This window comes from Dipodomys ordii, unplaced genomic scaffold, assembly GCF_000151885.1.
Source record: "Dipodomys ordii isolate 6190 unplaced genomic scaffold, Dord_2.0 Scaffold69, whole genome shotgun sequence".
Lineage (NCBI taxonomy): Eukaryota > Metazoa > Chordata > Mammalia > Rodentia > Heteromyidae > Dipodomys > Dipodomys ordii.
The window spans coordinates 3776009-3792076 of record NW_012267285.1 but is presented as its reverse complement, the minus strand read 5'-3'; the positions used below and the strand labels follow the sequence as shown (position 1 = coordinate 3792076).

Genomic DNA, 16068 nt, shown 5'->3' with positions numbered 1-16068 from the left:
CTGTGTCTGTGGACTCGGGCGTGGGGGCTGTGTCTGTGTCTGTGGACTCGGGCGTGGGTGCTGTGGCTGTGTCTGTGGACTCGGGCGTGGGTGCTATGTCTGTGTCTGTGGACTCGGGGGTGGGGGCTGTGTCTGTGTCTGTGGACTCGGGCATGGGTGCTGTGGCTGTGGACTCGGGCGTGGGGGCTGTGTCTGTGTCTGTGGACTCAGGTGTGGGTGCTGTGTCCGTGGACTCGGGCGTGGGGCTGTGTCTGTGGACTCGGGCATGGGTGCTGTGGCTGTGGCCGTGGCCGTGGACTCGGGCGTGGGTGCTGGGCTGAGAAGGTTGGGTGGGGCAGGCAGCAAAGTTCCTGCATCCCCGGAGGCCGAAGGGCGGGCGACTGAGGAGGGGGGAAGGGTGGCGAGGCCCAGTGAGGCCCGCAGGGTGGGGGGGACTGCAGGAGCCAGTGGAGGCCGTGGGGCCTGAGGGGAGGGGGGGTGACCTGGCCTGTCCTCCAGGAAGCAGGGGAGGGGCAGGACGAGTGACCAGGTCAGCCTTCCAGGAAGCAGGGGAGGGGCGGGCCGGTGATCAGGCCTGCCTTCCGGGAAGCAGGGGATGGGTGGATGACAGGGCCTGTTCTCCGGGAAGCAGGGGAGGGGCAGACGGGTGACCAGGCCTGACCTCCGGGAAGCAGGGGAGGGGCGGACGGGTGACCAGGCCTGACCTCCGGGAAGCAGGGGAGGGGCGGACGGGTGACCAGGCCTGTGCTCTGGGAAGCAGGGGAGGGGTGGATGGGTGACCAGGCCTGACCTCCGGGAAGCAGGGGAGGGGCGGATGGGTGACCAGGCCTGTGCTCTGGGAAGCAGGGGAGGGGCAGGGCAGGTGGCCAGGCCTGTCCTCCGGGAAGCCCACCGAGCACACCTGTGACCTGTACCGAGAGCCACATTGCTTTTTGCAATTGCCGTCTGTAAGTGTGCTGTGCTGAGGGCGGCGGTTCCTAAGTCAGTGCCGCCCCTTCCCTCCCATAGCGGGTTTTCAGCAGGTCTAGCCAGCACCACCCCTGCAGGTTCACTCTCCGTCCTTCCCCTTCCCCTCCCAAAGACAAAGGAACAAAGCAAGACAGAAAGGAAAAGAAAAGAAAAACCACCTCTTGTTTCCATTTCCTGGAGTTCATTTCTGTAACTACTGTTTTATGTGATCAGAGGCAGGGACGTGAGCCTCCCCTAACGTTTTGAAGTGAAGTCTCATTCTAGCAGGCTCCAACATCCACACCATGTTCATTTCACCATGTTCTCTTTCCATGTTCCTGCCTGAGCAGAGCTGAAGATGTGGAACAGGTGCTGGAAGCTCTCTCTGTGTTCTAATTTTCCAGGGCCTGCCCCTCATTGTATGGGTGTGATCCTTCCTTCCTTCTTTCCTTCCTTCCTTGCTTCCTTCCTTCCTTCCTTCCAATTTTCCAGGTCCTGCCTCTCTTTGTATGGGTGTGATCCTCCCTCCCTCCTTCCCTCCCTCCCTCCCTCCCTCTCATTGAAGGATTAAGATGTTTTAAAATGGAAGAGAGGTTGCCTTGTGACTGAGCGTGCCAATCAAGTTCAGATGCATTGGTATTTTTTAAGCAGGTCCCCCCCCCCGCCTCCCCCCTTCCCTACCACCCGCCTGGTGTGTTTTGTTTTTTTTGGGGGGGGCTGATGCCTTGTTTGTGCTACCACTGGAGCTGCACCCTCATTCCCTTACAGAGACACGTTTAGAAGTCTTTCAAGAATCGAAGTTAGGAAGTGGCGCTGTGGCTCAAGCGGTAGAGCGCTCGCCTTGAGCTGAAGAGCTGAGGTACAGCGCCCAGGCCCAGAGTTCAAGCCCCACGACCGACAAAAAAAAAAAAAAAAAAGAATTGGAATTGAGCCTTCCTCTTCAATTAAAAAAAAAAAGAATCGAAGTTAACATCTCAAGGTAAATCTTTAGCATGTTAAATAACTTGAGCTCAAAAAAGGCCATGTCTGGTCGGGGCTGGAGGCACTGCTCAGGTGGCAGTGTCACACAGGGGCGGAGAAGGCTGTGTCTCATTGTCTGTCAGTAAGGAGTGTAATACAGGCATACATTAAAACAAGTGGTGATGTACAGAGAAGTTAGTTACACATCAGACCGTGTCACCCCTTACAGGTATACATTTTATTGTACTTGTGTTTATCCCTCTTAAGTGTACATTTATATGTTAAAACTATACACATATCGTTATCAAATCAAATAATACTAAGCAAAATATCACTATGAGTTTGTGTTGAGAATCAAACCCAGGGCCCCCGGCCCTGTCTTTGTTCTGTTTTTTGTTTGTTTGGTCATGGGGCTTGAACTCTGGGCTGGGTGCTGTCCCTCAGCTCTTCAGCTCAAGGTGAGTGCTGTACCACTTGAGCCACTGTGCCACTTTGGTTTTCTGGTGGTTCATTGGAGATGAGAGTCTCATGGACTTTCCTGCCTGATTGGCTTTGAACTGGGATCCGTAGGTCTCAGCTTTGTAAGTGAACGTTGGCAAAGTCTGCTTGGTTTAATGGTTGTCTGAGTGTGCTCATAGATGCCTTTGCTTTCAGAATGGAGATTATCTTACTTCCTGTCCAGTCGCCTACATAGCAGAGATTTCATAGATTGCATATTTTGTAGAATAGTTTTTGGTGCCAGATGTTGACTTTTTATGTACCAGATTTTTTCCTGCAAATGCCATATTTTTATTATTAATTTTTTAGTTGTTGTTATAAAGGTGGTGTGTAGAGGGGTTGCAGCTCTGTGAGTCAGGTGAGGAGTATGTTTCTTTTTGGACAGTCCCCCTTCTCTGCTCTCTCCCAGTTTTCCCCTCTGTGCACTGGACTTTCAGGGGAGGAACAGAACAAAAGCTCACCAGTTAAGAATGAATCTGGTTGTGACTTTTAATTGATGAATAATTCAGGCTGTTTCTCAGGCAGGTGATCTTAATTGTGAGTCCTGCTATCCCTTCCAGTCTTTTAAAGATTAAAAATCACAATTCAAAAAAATTGGACAGTGTTGAGGATGAAAACCAGTATGTCTGCAGGCTAGTCTAGTGCTCTGCTTCTGAGCTGCAGCCCTGGCCCTTCCGGGGTGTTCTTTACCTGATCCTATCATTAGTTAACTCTGGGAGATAGCAATGATTTGGTCCTTTGCCAGTGGGTATAGCCCAGTAGCGCTTGCCTGGCATGTGTAAGACTGGGCTCCGGGCCCTCCTGCCGAGAAACCCCACCTGGGACTACTAGAAAGTTAGAGTTTTGCTGATGTCAGAGACTCCCATCCATCCTTCTATCCCACAGGAAAAGAAATAGCAAGCAGATCAGGGTTGTCTGAACTGTCCAGGACTGACCTGGGTTCAGACCTGGGGGAGGGGGCGGAGGGGAGTCAGGGCAAAGGTCTGAGGTCAGAGTCCAAGGAGGGTGAAGAAGAGGCAGTGAGGCTGGCAGCCGGGGAGGGCGCAAGCTCCTGGGCCTAAGAGACCTGGTCAGCCTCTCGAAAGAGCTGCCTGGGAGAGCGGAAGAGAGCAGCCACCAGCCAGCCAGAAGAGAGGCTGCGTGTGCTTCCCTTGTTACACACACACACACACACACACACACACACGTGTAGATAACACACACATACACATGTATACATAAACATATATGCGTGTGCATCACACATATACACGTATATATAACATATACACAGGTGTATGTAACACACATGTATTCACAAAACATACATGTATACATAAAACACACGTGTATGAAAAAACACACGTGTATGTATGTAACACATACATATACACAACATTCACATATAACACACACATATACGCACCTTGGAAGTCAAACCCAGGGTCTTGTACGTGCTAGGCAAGCACACTACCACTAAGCCCCACCTCAGCCCCGAATAGTACGTGTGTATATTTTATTACTTTTAAGTAGTTATACAAAGGGCTTTCAGTTCCACGACTCAGTTTGTAAGTGCAAAGCATCTTGATCCACGTTCCCCCTTCTGTCGCTCTCCCCATCCCATAATATATCTTATTCTCAGAGAAAACACGGGTTGAGTTTTTCATGAGGTACTTGCTAAGTACCTACTACACCCACAGGAGACATGGACGCCGTCTCTCTGCTGCTCTCGCTCAGAGAAGTGAATCCGTGACTGGGCCCTGTCAGTGCGCCTCTGTGCATGGATGGCAGTGTGTGGGAAGGGAGCTTCCCGGTGCTGTGAGGCAGCAGCATGTCTTGGTGGGCTGGGTGAAGCCAATGTGAAGGTGCTAGCCCAGCATCCCGGGCCCTGAGGTGCCCTGGACCCCTCCAAGAGGCGAGAGGAAAATCAAAACAGACTGGAGTCTTGGGGTGCAGGGCTTTGAGCGGCCACCATCTCCTGGGCAGCTCTGCCACACAGTGCGCTGGCCAGCGAGCCCAGGGCTTCCAGGGCTTTCCTTGGGTTGGGTGCAGGCAGCTTTATTGCCAGCTCTGATGGCAGATGGTGCCACACCTTTGTTCTGTGTTCTGGGCACCCGCGGGAACACGTTCCCCAACTGTGTATAGCACATAACCCTTTGTGGGCTCTGCTAGGGTAAACAGAAATGAAACTAAAACGATGTCTGCTCCTCTCTGGCTTCCCACCGCCTTTCTACAGCTATTTGCTCCAGTGTAATGAGAAACTTCCTTTTTTTAACTTACATTTTTAATCAATGATAAAACAGTCTGAATGATTTCCACATTTGTGGTTTTCAGCACATTTATATTGTGCAATCATAGTTACTGTCTGTCTCCAGAACTTTCTTGTCTTTCTAAACGGAGACAATAAGCCTTGAACTAAACAACAGGCCCTCCCCACACACCTCACTGTCTTCTGTCCATGTAAGTGGACGAGGCGGGAGCCCCGTCTGGAGGGCGGCGGCTTCAGGGCTCACGCAGCGTGTGTTGGAATCTCCTTCCTGCATGGGCGCACCAGATTTTCTGTTGATCTGCTGGTGGATACTTGCTTCCTGCATCTGGTTACTTCAGATAATGGTACTAGAACCTCCAGTTCTTTTGTGCACACACTCTAGCAGACTTCTAGATCATTCCATGAAATGGTTGATGACAGCCACTTTTTTATTTTTAGTCATGGGGCTTCTGGTTTTCTGGTGGTTCATTGAAGATAAGAGTTTCACCAACTTTCCTGCCTGGGCTGGCTTCAAACCATGATCCTCAGATCTCAGCCTCCTGAGTTGAGTAGGGTTACAGGTGTGAGCTACCAGTGCCTGACTCCATGTTTTTTTTGTTTGTTTTGTTTTGTTTTTGGGTCCGGTCGTGGGGCCTGAACTCTGTCCCTCAGCTCTTCAGCTCAAGGCTAGCGCTCTACCACTTGAGCCACAGCGCCACTTCCGGCTTTTTTTCTTTTTGCTTATGTGGTGCTGAGGAATTGAACCCAGGGCCTCATGCATGCAAGGCAAGTGCTGTACCACTGAGCCACCTTCCCAGCCCCCTTTTTGTTTTTTAAAATGCTGGTTCTAGGGCTTGAACTTGGCCTGGGCACTATTCTTGGTGTGTATTTAATTGAAGTTAAGTGTGTCAAGCTAGGTGATGGTGGCTCACGCCTGTAATCCTCACTACTCAAGGAGGCTGAGATCTGAGGATCACAGTTCAAAGCCAGCCAGGGCAGAAAAGTCTGAGAGACTCCTATCTCCAGTAAATAACTAGAAAACCGGAAGTGGCGCTGTGGCTCAAGCAGTAGAGTGCTCGCCTTGAGCTGAAGAGCTGAGGGACAGCTCCTGGGCCCAGAGTTCAGGCCCCACAACCAAAAAAAAAAAAAGAGTGCCATGGACTTTCCTGCCTGGCCTGACTGAACCATGATCCCCAGTCTCCTGAGTAGCTGAGAGTCAGCACCAGAGCCTGACAGCCACTTTGACAAGGTTTTCCAGTGTCAAGACCAAGGTCTCCCAGCAAAATTGGCCTACAGGGTGGTACAGAGGAAATGTAAGGTATTTGGGGAACTGAGTCACACATGGACAATGCAGCCATCCTGAAACACGGTAAGCCGCAGGGACACCAGCCAGCCCAAGGCTTTCTCATGAGACATCCACTCGCTATTTTTAGTGGCCATCCAGAAAAGCCAACAGTCCCAAATGGCCAGGATTTGGTCAATATTTTTATTAGTGCTTTTGTTGTTTCCAAGTTGGGATCAACCAGAGGAGGACAGAAAGGCCCCAGGTGGATGGATGGGTTGGGGACCGGCCTTCAGGCCCCTTCTCCCCCACAGGCGCCTCCCGTCACAGCCAGAGGAGCCACGCCCTTTGTACCACTCATTCCTGGCCTTCATTTGTCCCAGGAGCAAAGCACACCTTCACAGGTTCCGAGGGTGAGGCCAGGTGGTGGCTCTCAGGTCTGGTTTCCTCCCCTCAGCCGGGCTGCCTTGGGGGAGATTCCCAGGCCCGGCCCTGCTGCTGTGAGCCCCTGCCGGGTGCTCCTGGTTCTGTCCCCGGCCCAGGGGAGGTTTGCCCCACTTCCCTCTCAACGCAGAGTAAGAGTTTCTGAAAACTTGCCAGAGCTTTATTGGGTAAGCAAATGGGCAGGCAGGCAAGAGAGGCACTCTGTGGGTGCTTCCAGAGGGGGAGACGTCATGGTATTTATATGATAAAGGCAGGGTCTGACTTAAAGTTATGCAAATACAAGTGTTTATCTTTGCTTTGTTATTGTTGTTGGTCATGGGGCTTGAACTCTGGGCCTGGTGCTATCCTCAGTTCTTCAGCTCAAGGCGAGCACTCTACTGCTTGAGCCACAGTGCCACTTCGTTTTCTAGAGGTTAATTGGAGATAAGAATCTTTTGAATCATGATCCTCAGATCTCAGCCTCCTGAGTAGCTAAGATTTCAGGCATGAGCCACTGGCGCTGGCTATCTTTGCTTTTAATTACCTTTTTTCTTGGTCATTCCTGGGGCTTGAACTGGGTGCTATCCCTGGGTTTTTTCCACTGTAGGTGAGTGCTCTACCACTTGAGCCACAGCACCACTTCTGGTTTTCTGGGGGTTCATTGGAGATCAGAGTCTCACAGATTTTCCTGCCTGGGCTGGCTTAGAACTGTGATCCTCAGATCTCAGCCTCCTGAGTAGCTGGGATGACAGGCGTGAGTCGCCAGAGCCTGGCTTCCTAGTCGCTATTGATGTACGTTTACCAGGTGGGCTTGGGTTCTCCCAGATTGGCCTGTACTTTAAATGCATGACGGGCGTCCAAATGTGATGAGTTCTGTTTACCCTTGAGGTAAAGGGTGCCTCCCACCACACGTGTTGTTCTTGGAGATAAGCCATTTTGGTTCTCTAGGGTACTTTTTTTTTTTAATGTGCCTTTCCCAAGCTTGTGGTTTTTCCCCTGGTTAATTAGCATTAACTAGACATAAATCTAAATGGCTCTTTCCCTCTTCCTGTCTCCTTTCTCCTCTCTCCTTCTTCCTTTCTCCCCCTCCTCCTTCCTCTATTCTTCTCTCCCCCTCTTTCTCCCCTCTCCTTCCTCCTCTCTCCTCCCCCTTTTCCTCCCTCCTCTTTCTCTCTCTCCTCTTCAGATCCCTGGTCTAGGTGGACGGATGCCCTACTTTCTTTGTTGTTGTTTTGGCAGTAATGGGGTTCATCTCAGGTGGGGCTTCCTGCCAGGGCTGGGACCACCACAGGCTCCCTGCAGACACGCACCGCTGTCCCGGCCTCCCTCCGGGAGATGGCACGCACGGACTCTTCTGTCAGGCTCCCGTGGGGCTAGGGTGACGGGTTCACCGCTGTACCTCCTGTAGCACGAGGAGAGGAGTTGCAAACTTCCTGTCCAGGGTGGCTTTCAACTGTGATCCTCCTGCTCTCAGCCTCCCAGGAAGGTGGGATTTGGGCTCATTTGTGAGCCACCAGTGCATGGCCCACCAGCTCTTTTTTTTTGGTCCATCGTGGGGCTTGAACTCTGGGCCTGGGCGCTGTCCCTCAGCTCTTCAGCTCAAGGCTAGCGCTCTACCACTTGAGCCACAGCGCCACTTCTGGTTTTCTGGTGGTTCATTGGAGATCAGAGTCTCATGGACTTTGCCTGCCCGGGCTGGCTTTGAACCTCAGATCTCAGCCTCCTAAGTAGCTAGGATTATAGGTGTGAGCCACCGACCAACTTTTTTTTTTTTTAATGTCAGTTTTTTAATGTCAGTTGTGCGGCCTGAACTCTGGGCCTGGGCACTCTCCCTCAGCTCTTCAGCTCAAGGCTAGTGCTCTACCAGTTGAGCCACAGTCCCAGTTCTGGTTTTTTCTGCTTAATGTGGTGTTGAAGAATCAAACCCAGGGCTCATGCATTCAAGGCAAGCACTCTACCATTGAGCCACCTTCCCAGCCCCTGAATTTTCATGGAAAAGTTGCCAAGTAATACATATTTAGTTTGTAAAATAATCCTTATGCTATGTCGCCCATCTGCCTGATCTGTGGGTCAGTGTGGGTGAGGGTGTCCAGTCTTGTTGGGGACGGGCTGTGGGTCAGTGTGGGTGAGGGCGTCCAGTCTTGTTGGGGATGGGCTGTGGGTCAGTGTGGGTGAGGGCGTCCAGTCCAGTGCTTGCTTCGGACCTGGCAAGTCATAGCAATGGCGACTCCAGGTGTGCACCAAGGCTGAGTGGTAATGGGGACCGGGGCGCCCTCCGTCCTCCCGTGAGGGGGGCGCCCCCTGTGCCTCTTCCAGGCCCCTCCAGGACCCTGTGAGCCAGCAGTGAGCCAGCACTCTCCAGCACGGCTGTGCCATGGACCCTGAGGTCAGCCTCCTAGGCTTTCGCGTGAGTGGGGGGGGGGGGGCCGAGGGCCTCTGCTCTTGGGATGTGCACGTTGGTGCGGGTCTAGGTCAACCCTCGCAAAGTAGCCCTGCCTGCAGGGGTGCCTCAGACCTGCAACAGAACAGGGGTCTGAAGGACCTGAGCCCCGCAGCGGCTGGAGGGGCTCAGGGGGGTCTGTGGGTGTCCCTCGGGGCTTCCAGCCTGGGACCATGGTGGTGGCACAGATGCAGCTGGGCAGAGGAGACGGGGCCTGTCCTGTGTGTGTGCTTGCCACCTTGCAGACCTGCCTGTCTACGAGGGCTCTCTGGGGGCCATCGTGGCCGCTCTCCGGTCCTGGAGAGGTCTGAGAGGCGGCGTCCGCACCAGGGCACGGCTCCCTGTCCACACCCCGCCCTGTCTGTCTTTCAGTGCAGGGGGGTGGGCAGAAACACCCAAGGTGAGAAGAGGCACACAGCGGGGTCAGCAGAGCAGCCTCCCCTCCTTTCCTCTTCCGTCACTGCCATCACGGAACCCGGTGAAGATACCTGACTCACAGGCTCCATGATAAATATATACAACAAAATTTAGCCCTTTAACTTTTCCTACACTAGTACGTATATATTGTATAAACAGTCTGTTTCCTTTGTGACATGTCCGACATGTTACTGCTGACTGTTACAGGGCATATCAGCTGCATCTGTGCAGAAGCCCTCCCCACTGAACTCCAACCTCTCACCCCACCCAGACGCTGGCCCCTCCCCCCCACTCTCTCCCTACAACCCCGGGTGCCTGCGGGCTAGCACGGGCAGAGGCCCGGGCTGTGGAAACCACGTGGCACTAATCAGGGAGCTTTCACAGGCTTATTTCCTCACAGGTTTTTTTCTTTCTTTTTTTGGTCAGTCGTGGGTCTTGAACTCTAGGCATGGGTGCTGTCCCTGAGCTCTTCAGCTCAAGGCGAGCGCTCTACCACTTGAGCCACGGCCCACTTGCTCACAATTGTTAAAGGCAGAGTCTGCAGTCAGGGTTTCATGGGGCAGGTTCCTCAGGGGCGAGGAGGTGGTTCTGGCCTCTGCCCTCTCTGGCTGCCATCTGTGCTTGGAGTTTCCCAGCTCTGTCTTTACACTTGTCTCTCTGCCTGAACCATCCTATTCAGACACCGGGGGTCTTCACTCGATTACATCTGCAAAGACCAAGTTTCCAGATAATCCAGACGTTTCCCACTGGTGGACCCTGGGGGGTCAGAAGGGCAGCTCTCCCTCTGGTGTGTGTGGAGGTTCTGCCCAGGCCTTGAGCCTGGCCAGCTGCAGGGTGCCCCCAGTCCTGGCCCGGCTCCCCACAGACTTCCCTGACCCCTTGTCATTGTAGGTCAGCAATGCTGCAGGCTTCGGGAGGGAGCGCATCACAAGCCTTCTGGTGTTCGGCTTCCTCCAAAGCTCCTCGGATAAGTTCCGGCAGGAGCTTGACACCTTGGGCCATGAGCTGTTTGACGGGGCTTTGCCGCAGCCGTTCTGTGCTGATGACGAGCTGCAGACCGACGGCCTCCAGGTCAGCCGCTCCTACGGGAGAATAGAGGCAGGTAGGCTCCTTGCGCGTCTCCATCCCACACCTGGACTGGCCCTGGCCAGGGGGCCTCTCCACTCAGTGTGTCCCGCTCAGCCGCCGGCCATCCCAAGGGCCGTGTCCTAGAAAGGCTTGCGCCATGGCTTGCTGTCCTGATTCTGTCTGGACCAATGGAGAAGGCTGATTTTTGTCAGTTTGTGGGGCTTGAACTGATAGCCTGGGGTGCTGTCCCTGAGCTTTTAGGCCAAGACTAGAGCACGTTGGAGCCACAGTGCCATTTCTGGCTTTCTGAGTGGTTGATTGGAGGAGTCTGATAGACTTTCCTTCCCTGGGCTGGCTTAGAACCGCGACTGTCAGACCTCAGCCTCCTGGGCAGCTTTGATTACAGGTGTGAGCCATGGGTGCCCAGCTGGTGTTTTTTTTCCCCCCATCCGTCGTGGGGCTTGAACTCTGGGCTTGGGCGCTGTCCCTGCGCTCTTCAGCCCAAGGCGAGTGCTCTACCGCTTGAGCTACAGCGCCACTTCCAGTTTTCTAGTGGTTTATTGGAGATAAGAGTCTCATGGACTTTCCTGCCCAGGCTGGCTTTGAACTGCGATCCTCAGGTCTCAGCCTCCTGAGTAGCTAGGATTACAGGCGTGAGCCACTGGCACCTGGCTCTAGTGTATGTTTTTATAGTAATTTTGCATCGCATGTAGTCTGCCTGGTGCTGATCTGTAAGATGATCGGAGGCACTGCGTATTTCTGAGCCTCACTTGAGAATAAGGAACTGAGGCCCAGAGCATTGACAATGGTCCTCATGAGGCTGGTTGGACAAGGTGGAGGGGTTCTCAAGCCAGAGCCCCGGTGAGCCGGTCCGTCACGCCTCGGCCTTCTGCTTTTCTGAGCCGCGTACCCACCACTCAGCTTTCTTTTTTTTAAGTTGGGTCTTGCTAATTTTTACCTTGTCCAGCCTTGTATCTCAGCCTCCCGAGCAGCTGAATTCACTCCTGTGTCCCTGGTGCTGCGTCTAGGTGGGCACCCTAAGAGAACAGAGGGTGTGTGCAGGCCCCTTCCCTCCCATGCCCAGCCCACAAGGCCCTCGGGTCAGCTCGCCTTTGAGACTCAGATCACTAGGCGGAGAACCAGTCATCCAAGACGCTACTGCCCTCTAGTGGTTGTGCAGAAGGCCAGCAGCCAGCCACGATGTGTCTTCTGGACGGCCCTCAATGGAATAAAAGCCCTGCTCACTTTGGGAGGTGTTTGGCAGAGCGGGCAGGACTAGCTTCATCGCCAGATGAAAAGCTGACTCTTCTCATGCTCTCGACACCACCCTTCCCCTTCAGATGGCAGAGCCTGGCTTGGCCTGTGGGGCCACACGCTTGACCATAGTTGTGCTCTGGGAGAGTGTGGGCCTGTACAAACAGTCCTGCACAGAACTTGAGAGCAGGATGAGAATAGCATGTGTCCACAAGGGCCAGATGGGCTGGGCGTGGCTGCCGAGGTGCTGAGCTGGTGGCTAGAGAAGGGGTGTGCACACAAGAGCTGGAGAGGATTCTGGAGACACACAGGGGCAAGTCAGCACTGGGGGTGCAGGAAGGAGCAGGTGGGTAGCCCGAACTGCACAGGGCTGGGGAGGCTCTGCGGCTGGCGTGCAGCTGGGCTGGGGGACAGGTGGGAAGGAGAAGAGGCATGGCGTAAGCCAGAGCCTGTGGGTGGGAAAGCCAGGACTTCTGGAAGGCACAAGGAGTCGTGGGAATTAAGTCAGAAGGACTTGAAGGCCAGACAGACGTGAGCACTGGAAAGGTCCTGTGCAGGGAAGTGTGGGCTGTGTCTGTGAGGCAGCACCAGAGTCCAGACCGCAGAGAAGGCGGGGTGGCGTGGTGGTAGAACACTCACTGGCCGCAGGGAAGGCTTGTGTTGGGTCTCTAGCAGTGCGGAAGTGCAGCCAGCCAGCCAGACCCGGAGCGCAGGCTCGAAGGTCTTCCCACTGCCCCCCTGCCTTCCTTTTTTTTTTTCCAGGTGTTGATCCTGGCCTCGAACTTGGAGGCCTCATTTGCTCATTTGGCTTCTTCACTCAGAGCTTGAAACATGCCTTCAGTCCTAGCTTTTAGCAGGCTAAATGGAGAGTAGTCTCTTGGACTGGTCTGCCTGGGCTTGCTTCCAACCTGTAGCGCCAGGCTCAGAGGGAACAGAAGTGGTAGAAATTTCTGTCAGTCTAGTAACTGAAATTGGTAAAAGTGTCAAGGAAGGAAGGAAGATGAGGAAGGGGCGTGCCCGGTGTGGCTGACAGGCTTTCTGAGGGGAGGCGGCCAGTCCCAGACAGCTTAAGGGTTTAAGTGAGACAGAACCAACCCTGCCACACCCACCGCAGCGCGGGAAGCGGGCCGACACCTCAGGGTCCCCTGGCTGTCTGCTTCCCTTGTAGCATGGAGGAATCTCCTTGCACCATGGCTCAGCTGAGGGGACCCCGCGGGCGGACACTGGAGCATGCTGCGGCGGCGGTGGCAGGCGTGGAGTGGGGCTGTTATCTGGATCTTGTCTTGGCCGCCCTGCAGATTCTGAAAGTCAGGATGAAGTCATCCGGAGCATCGCCAGGCACCTGGCCCAAGCCGGGGACGAGATGGAGCACCACCTCCGCATCCACCCAGGGCTGGTGAGCAGTCTGGCCGCGAAGTTCATGGACCGGAGCCTGAGCGAGGAGGTGAGTCGGGAGTGGGGCTAGCTAGCAGCGCTCGTCCAGGGCTCCTTCCCTGCACGTGTCCCCGCGAGCAGTCTGCTGAGCCAGCACACACGCGCATGTGCCTGCCTCTCCACACAGCAGCGGCACACTGCCTCTGAAACGCTTCTTCCTACTCACCTTTCAGGACTTTTTTTTTGGGGGGGGGGCAGTTGTGGGGCTTGAACTCTGTCCCTAAGCTCTTTTTTGCTCAAGCTTAGTACACTCCCACCTTCTTTGTCAGTCGCAGGGCTGAACTCGGCCTGGGCGCTGTCCCTCAGCTCTTCAGCTCAAGGCTAGCACTCTACCACTTGAGCCACATCGCCACTTCTGGCTTTTTGTTTATGTGGTGCTGAGGAATCAAGCACTCTCAATTTTTTGAGTGGTTAATTGAAGGTAAGAGTTTCCATGGGGATCTTTCTGCCCAGGCTGGCTTCAAACCATGGTCCTCAGAGCTCATCCTCCTGCGTAGCTAGGATGACAGACACGAGCCACCAGTGCCCGGCCATTCATGACCATCTTTCAAGAGGGAAGAATGTATGTAAGCCGTGTCTTTCTCCCTGCAGGACAGAAGGAGCTGCCTGGCTTCTGCCCTGAAGGAGGTGGGCCAGGCCTACCCTAAAGACATGGAGACAGAGAAGGCCACCCTCATAATGGCAATGCTGCTGGCCAGAAAAGTGGTCACCCTCACACCATCCTTGTGCCGTGATGTCTTTCGCACAACAGTGAACTTTATTAACCAGAACCTTCTCATCTACGTGAGGAACTTAGTCCAAAATGTAAGAGCCCATGGTGGGGGCCGCGGTGGGGCCTGTGTGGTGTCAGCTCTGGTGTCTGTCTGTCTCACGGAGCCCCTGGTGCTGGCCCTGATGTCGGTCTCAATAGTTTCTGTCTTGCTAGAGCTCGAGCCCGCAGTGCCAGCCCCACATGCCCACATGTCTGTCTCGCAGGAGCCTGGGGAGGAGACGGTGCCCCTCACCCCTGATAATCCTAGCAGAAGTGCGGGGTATCAACTTTTTTTTTTTTGGGGGGGGGGGGTCCGGTCATGGGGCCTGAAGTTCTGGGCCTGGGCGCTGGCCCTCAGCTCAAGGTGAGCGCTCTACCATTTGAGCCACAGCGCCACCTCTGGCTTTATTCTGCTTATGTGGTGCTAAGGAATAGAACCCAGGGCCTCAGGCATGCAAGGCAAGCGCTCTACCACTGAGCCACCTTCCCAGCTCCCTCACCAACCTAATTTAAAAAGCATGGTACTGGGCCAGGCTCTGGTGCCTCAAGAGCCTGAGAGCTGAGAGTCATGGCTCAAAGCCAGCCTGGGCAGGAAAGTCCATGAGATTCTGATCCCCAAGAAGCTAGAAGTGGAGGTGTGGGTCAAAGTGGTAGAACAAAAAGGCTCAGGACCAGAACAAAACCCACCAAAAAAAAAAAAAAAAAAAACCATGCTGGGGCTGGGAAGGTGGCTCAGTGGTAGAGCGCTTGCCTTGAGCTGAGGGACAGAGCCCAGGCCAAGTTCAGGTCCCAGGACCCACACACACACACACACACAAAAAACATGCTATAAAAGACGTAGGTCAAGCAGAGCACCTGCCAGAACCACACCAACAATAACATGCTAAGGATGTCGGAGACACCAAGAGCAAGGAACAGAACCCCCGAACCAGGGAGCCCATCTGTCCTATAACCAAGGTGTTAAAAAACTAAGCCAGAACCTGGTGGCTCGTGCCTTTAATCCTACTACTCAGGAGACAGATCTTAGGATTGTGGTTCAAAGCCAGCTGGGGCAGAAAAGTCTGTGAGACTATTATTTCCAATGAACCACCCGAAAACCAAGAGCTCGGGGATGGCACCCAGGCCAAGTTCAAATCCCATGATGGACATTTAAAAAAGTAAAGTCCGTTTAATGATGATAATGGATCTGCTGCAGAAGCCAGGCAGACCTCCTCCTCTGTGGGTTTTAAAAACACTAGGGAGCAGTGGGCCTGGGGACATGTCGGTGTTTGAAACCGCGGTGTCTAACCCTCTTGGTAACTAACAGACCCTCAGTAGCTGCCCCTACTTGTGCTACGGTGGTTGGTTATATAGGTGGTTAGATGCAAAGGTGAAGTCGGGCTGCCCGGTTGCAGAGAGTGAGCCCAAGGAAGGTCTTACCCAGAAAGCTCTTCCCAGGGAGTCGCAGGGCACCTCCTGAACCCCAGCAACCTGGGAGATGGCAGCGAGGAGATGCGTGCACTGCAGGGATCCAGCAGTGTGTGCACCGTTGGCCGTGGCACCAGATCCTGGTGGGAATTTGGTGGTTAATTCTGCCACTCTTCCACCCTTGCACAGGAGGTAGACTGACGGCATCCCACAGAAGCAGGACTGGCTGAGACTGCACAGAAACAGAGCACAGCTGCTGCCGTCGGAGGAACAGCTGTGGCCACGTCACCGGACAGCCCGAGAGGACAAGCCCTGGACAGGAGTCACTGCCCTGGTTGTCAGGCTGATGTTTTGGGCTGGCGACCCATTTAGCCATTTCTGCACTGTGATGCTCACAGTAACAGCTGACCGGGGGGGGGGGGGGCCGCGCCGAGACAGCGCCCAGATCTACAACCTTGTGCCTTCTCAGCTGCACAGGTTCTCGCTGGAAAATTAAATGAGAAAGCAGGCTGTAAGGCAGAGGGGAAAAAAGCCACAATTTTTGTTTAAAAAAGTTACTGTTTAATCATTAAAGTACAATGGGGCACGGTCTTAGAGCAGTCCTACCTGTCTGGGGAGGGCAGGGCTTGGAGAAGCGCTGGACCCTACCGGTGAAGAATTCCGCTCAGAAGGGAACCGCCTCATCCCAGGAGGTAAAGCCCACGGGCACAGGGGTCTGGCTGTTCCACTTGCCTTTGGGGCGGGTTAAAGGTGCAGGGGAGGCCAGGCCGTGTCAGCCACGGCTCCACGAGGGCCGCCAAGCGCGTGTTTTCTCTTCAAGGCTTTCATAAAAATTCTAAGCCGGTGGAGAGCCAGAAGCTACTGCGGGTGTCCTATATTTGCCTTTTCGATTGTACCTCACGCCTGGAAGCTAAATTGGGAAGGTTCAAAGGTGAAAGCGCAGTTCAGCAGCTGGGGCT

At 54.1% G+C, this 16068-nt stretch overlaps 1 protein-coding gene across 1 annotated transcript; it reads left to right on the top strand.

Moving 5' to 3' along the window:
- The first annotated feature begins 1165 nt into the window (after window positions 1-1165).
- Window positions 1166-15700, top strand: Bid (BH3 interacting domain death agonist). The gene is made up of 8 exons (XM_013023690.1): window positions 1166-1317; window positions 1717-1748; window positions 1915-1927; window positions 8655-8724; window positions 10087-10297; window positions 12816-12961; window positions 13543-13755; window positions 15299-15700. Exons 4-8 carry the CDS (start codon window positions 8713-8715, stop codon window positions 15308-15310), a joined length of 594 nt encoding a protein of 197 aa, XP_012879144.1. The 5' UTR covers window positions 1166-1317; window positions 1717-1748; window positions 1915-1927; window positions 8655-8712; the 3' UTR covers window positions 15311-15700.
- The last annotated feature ends 368 nt before the right edge of the window (window positions 15701-16068 follow it).

Coding starts and splice junctions, on each gene's coding strand:
- Bid (XM_013023690.1), top strand. Junction 10,298..12,815: donor CTACGGGAGAATAGAGGCAG/GTAGGCTCCTTG, acceptor GCCGCCCTGCAG/ATTCTGAAAGTCAGGATGAA. Junction 12,962..13,542: donor ACCGGAGCCTGAGCGAGGAG/GTGAGTCGGGAG, acceptor TTCTCCCTGCAG/GACAGAAGGAGCTGCCTGGC.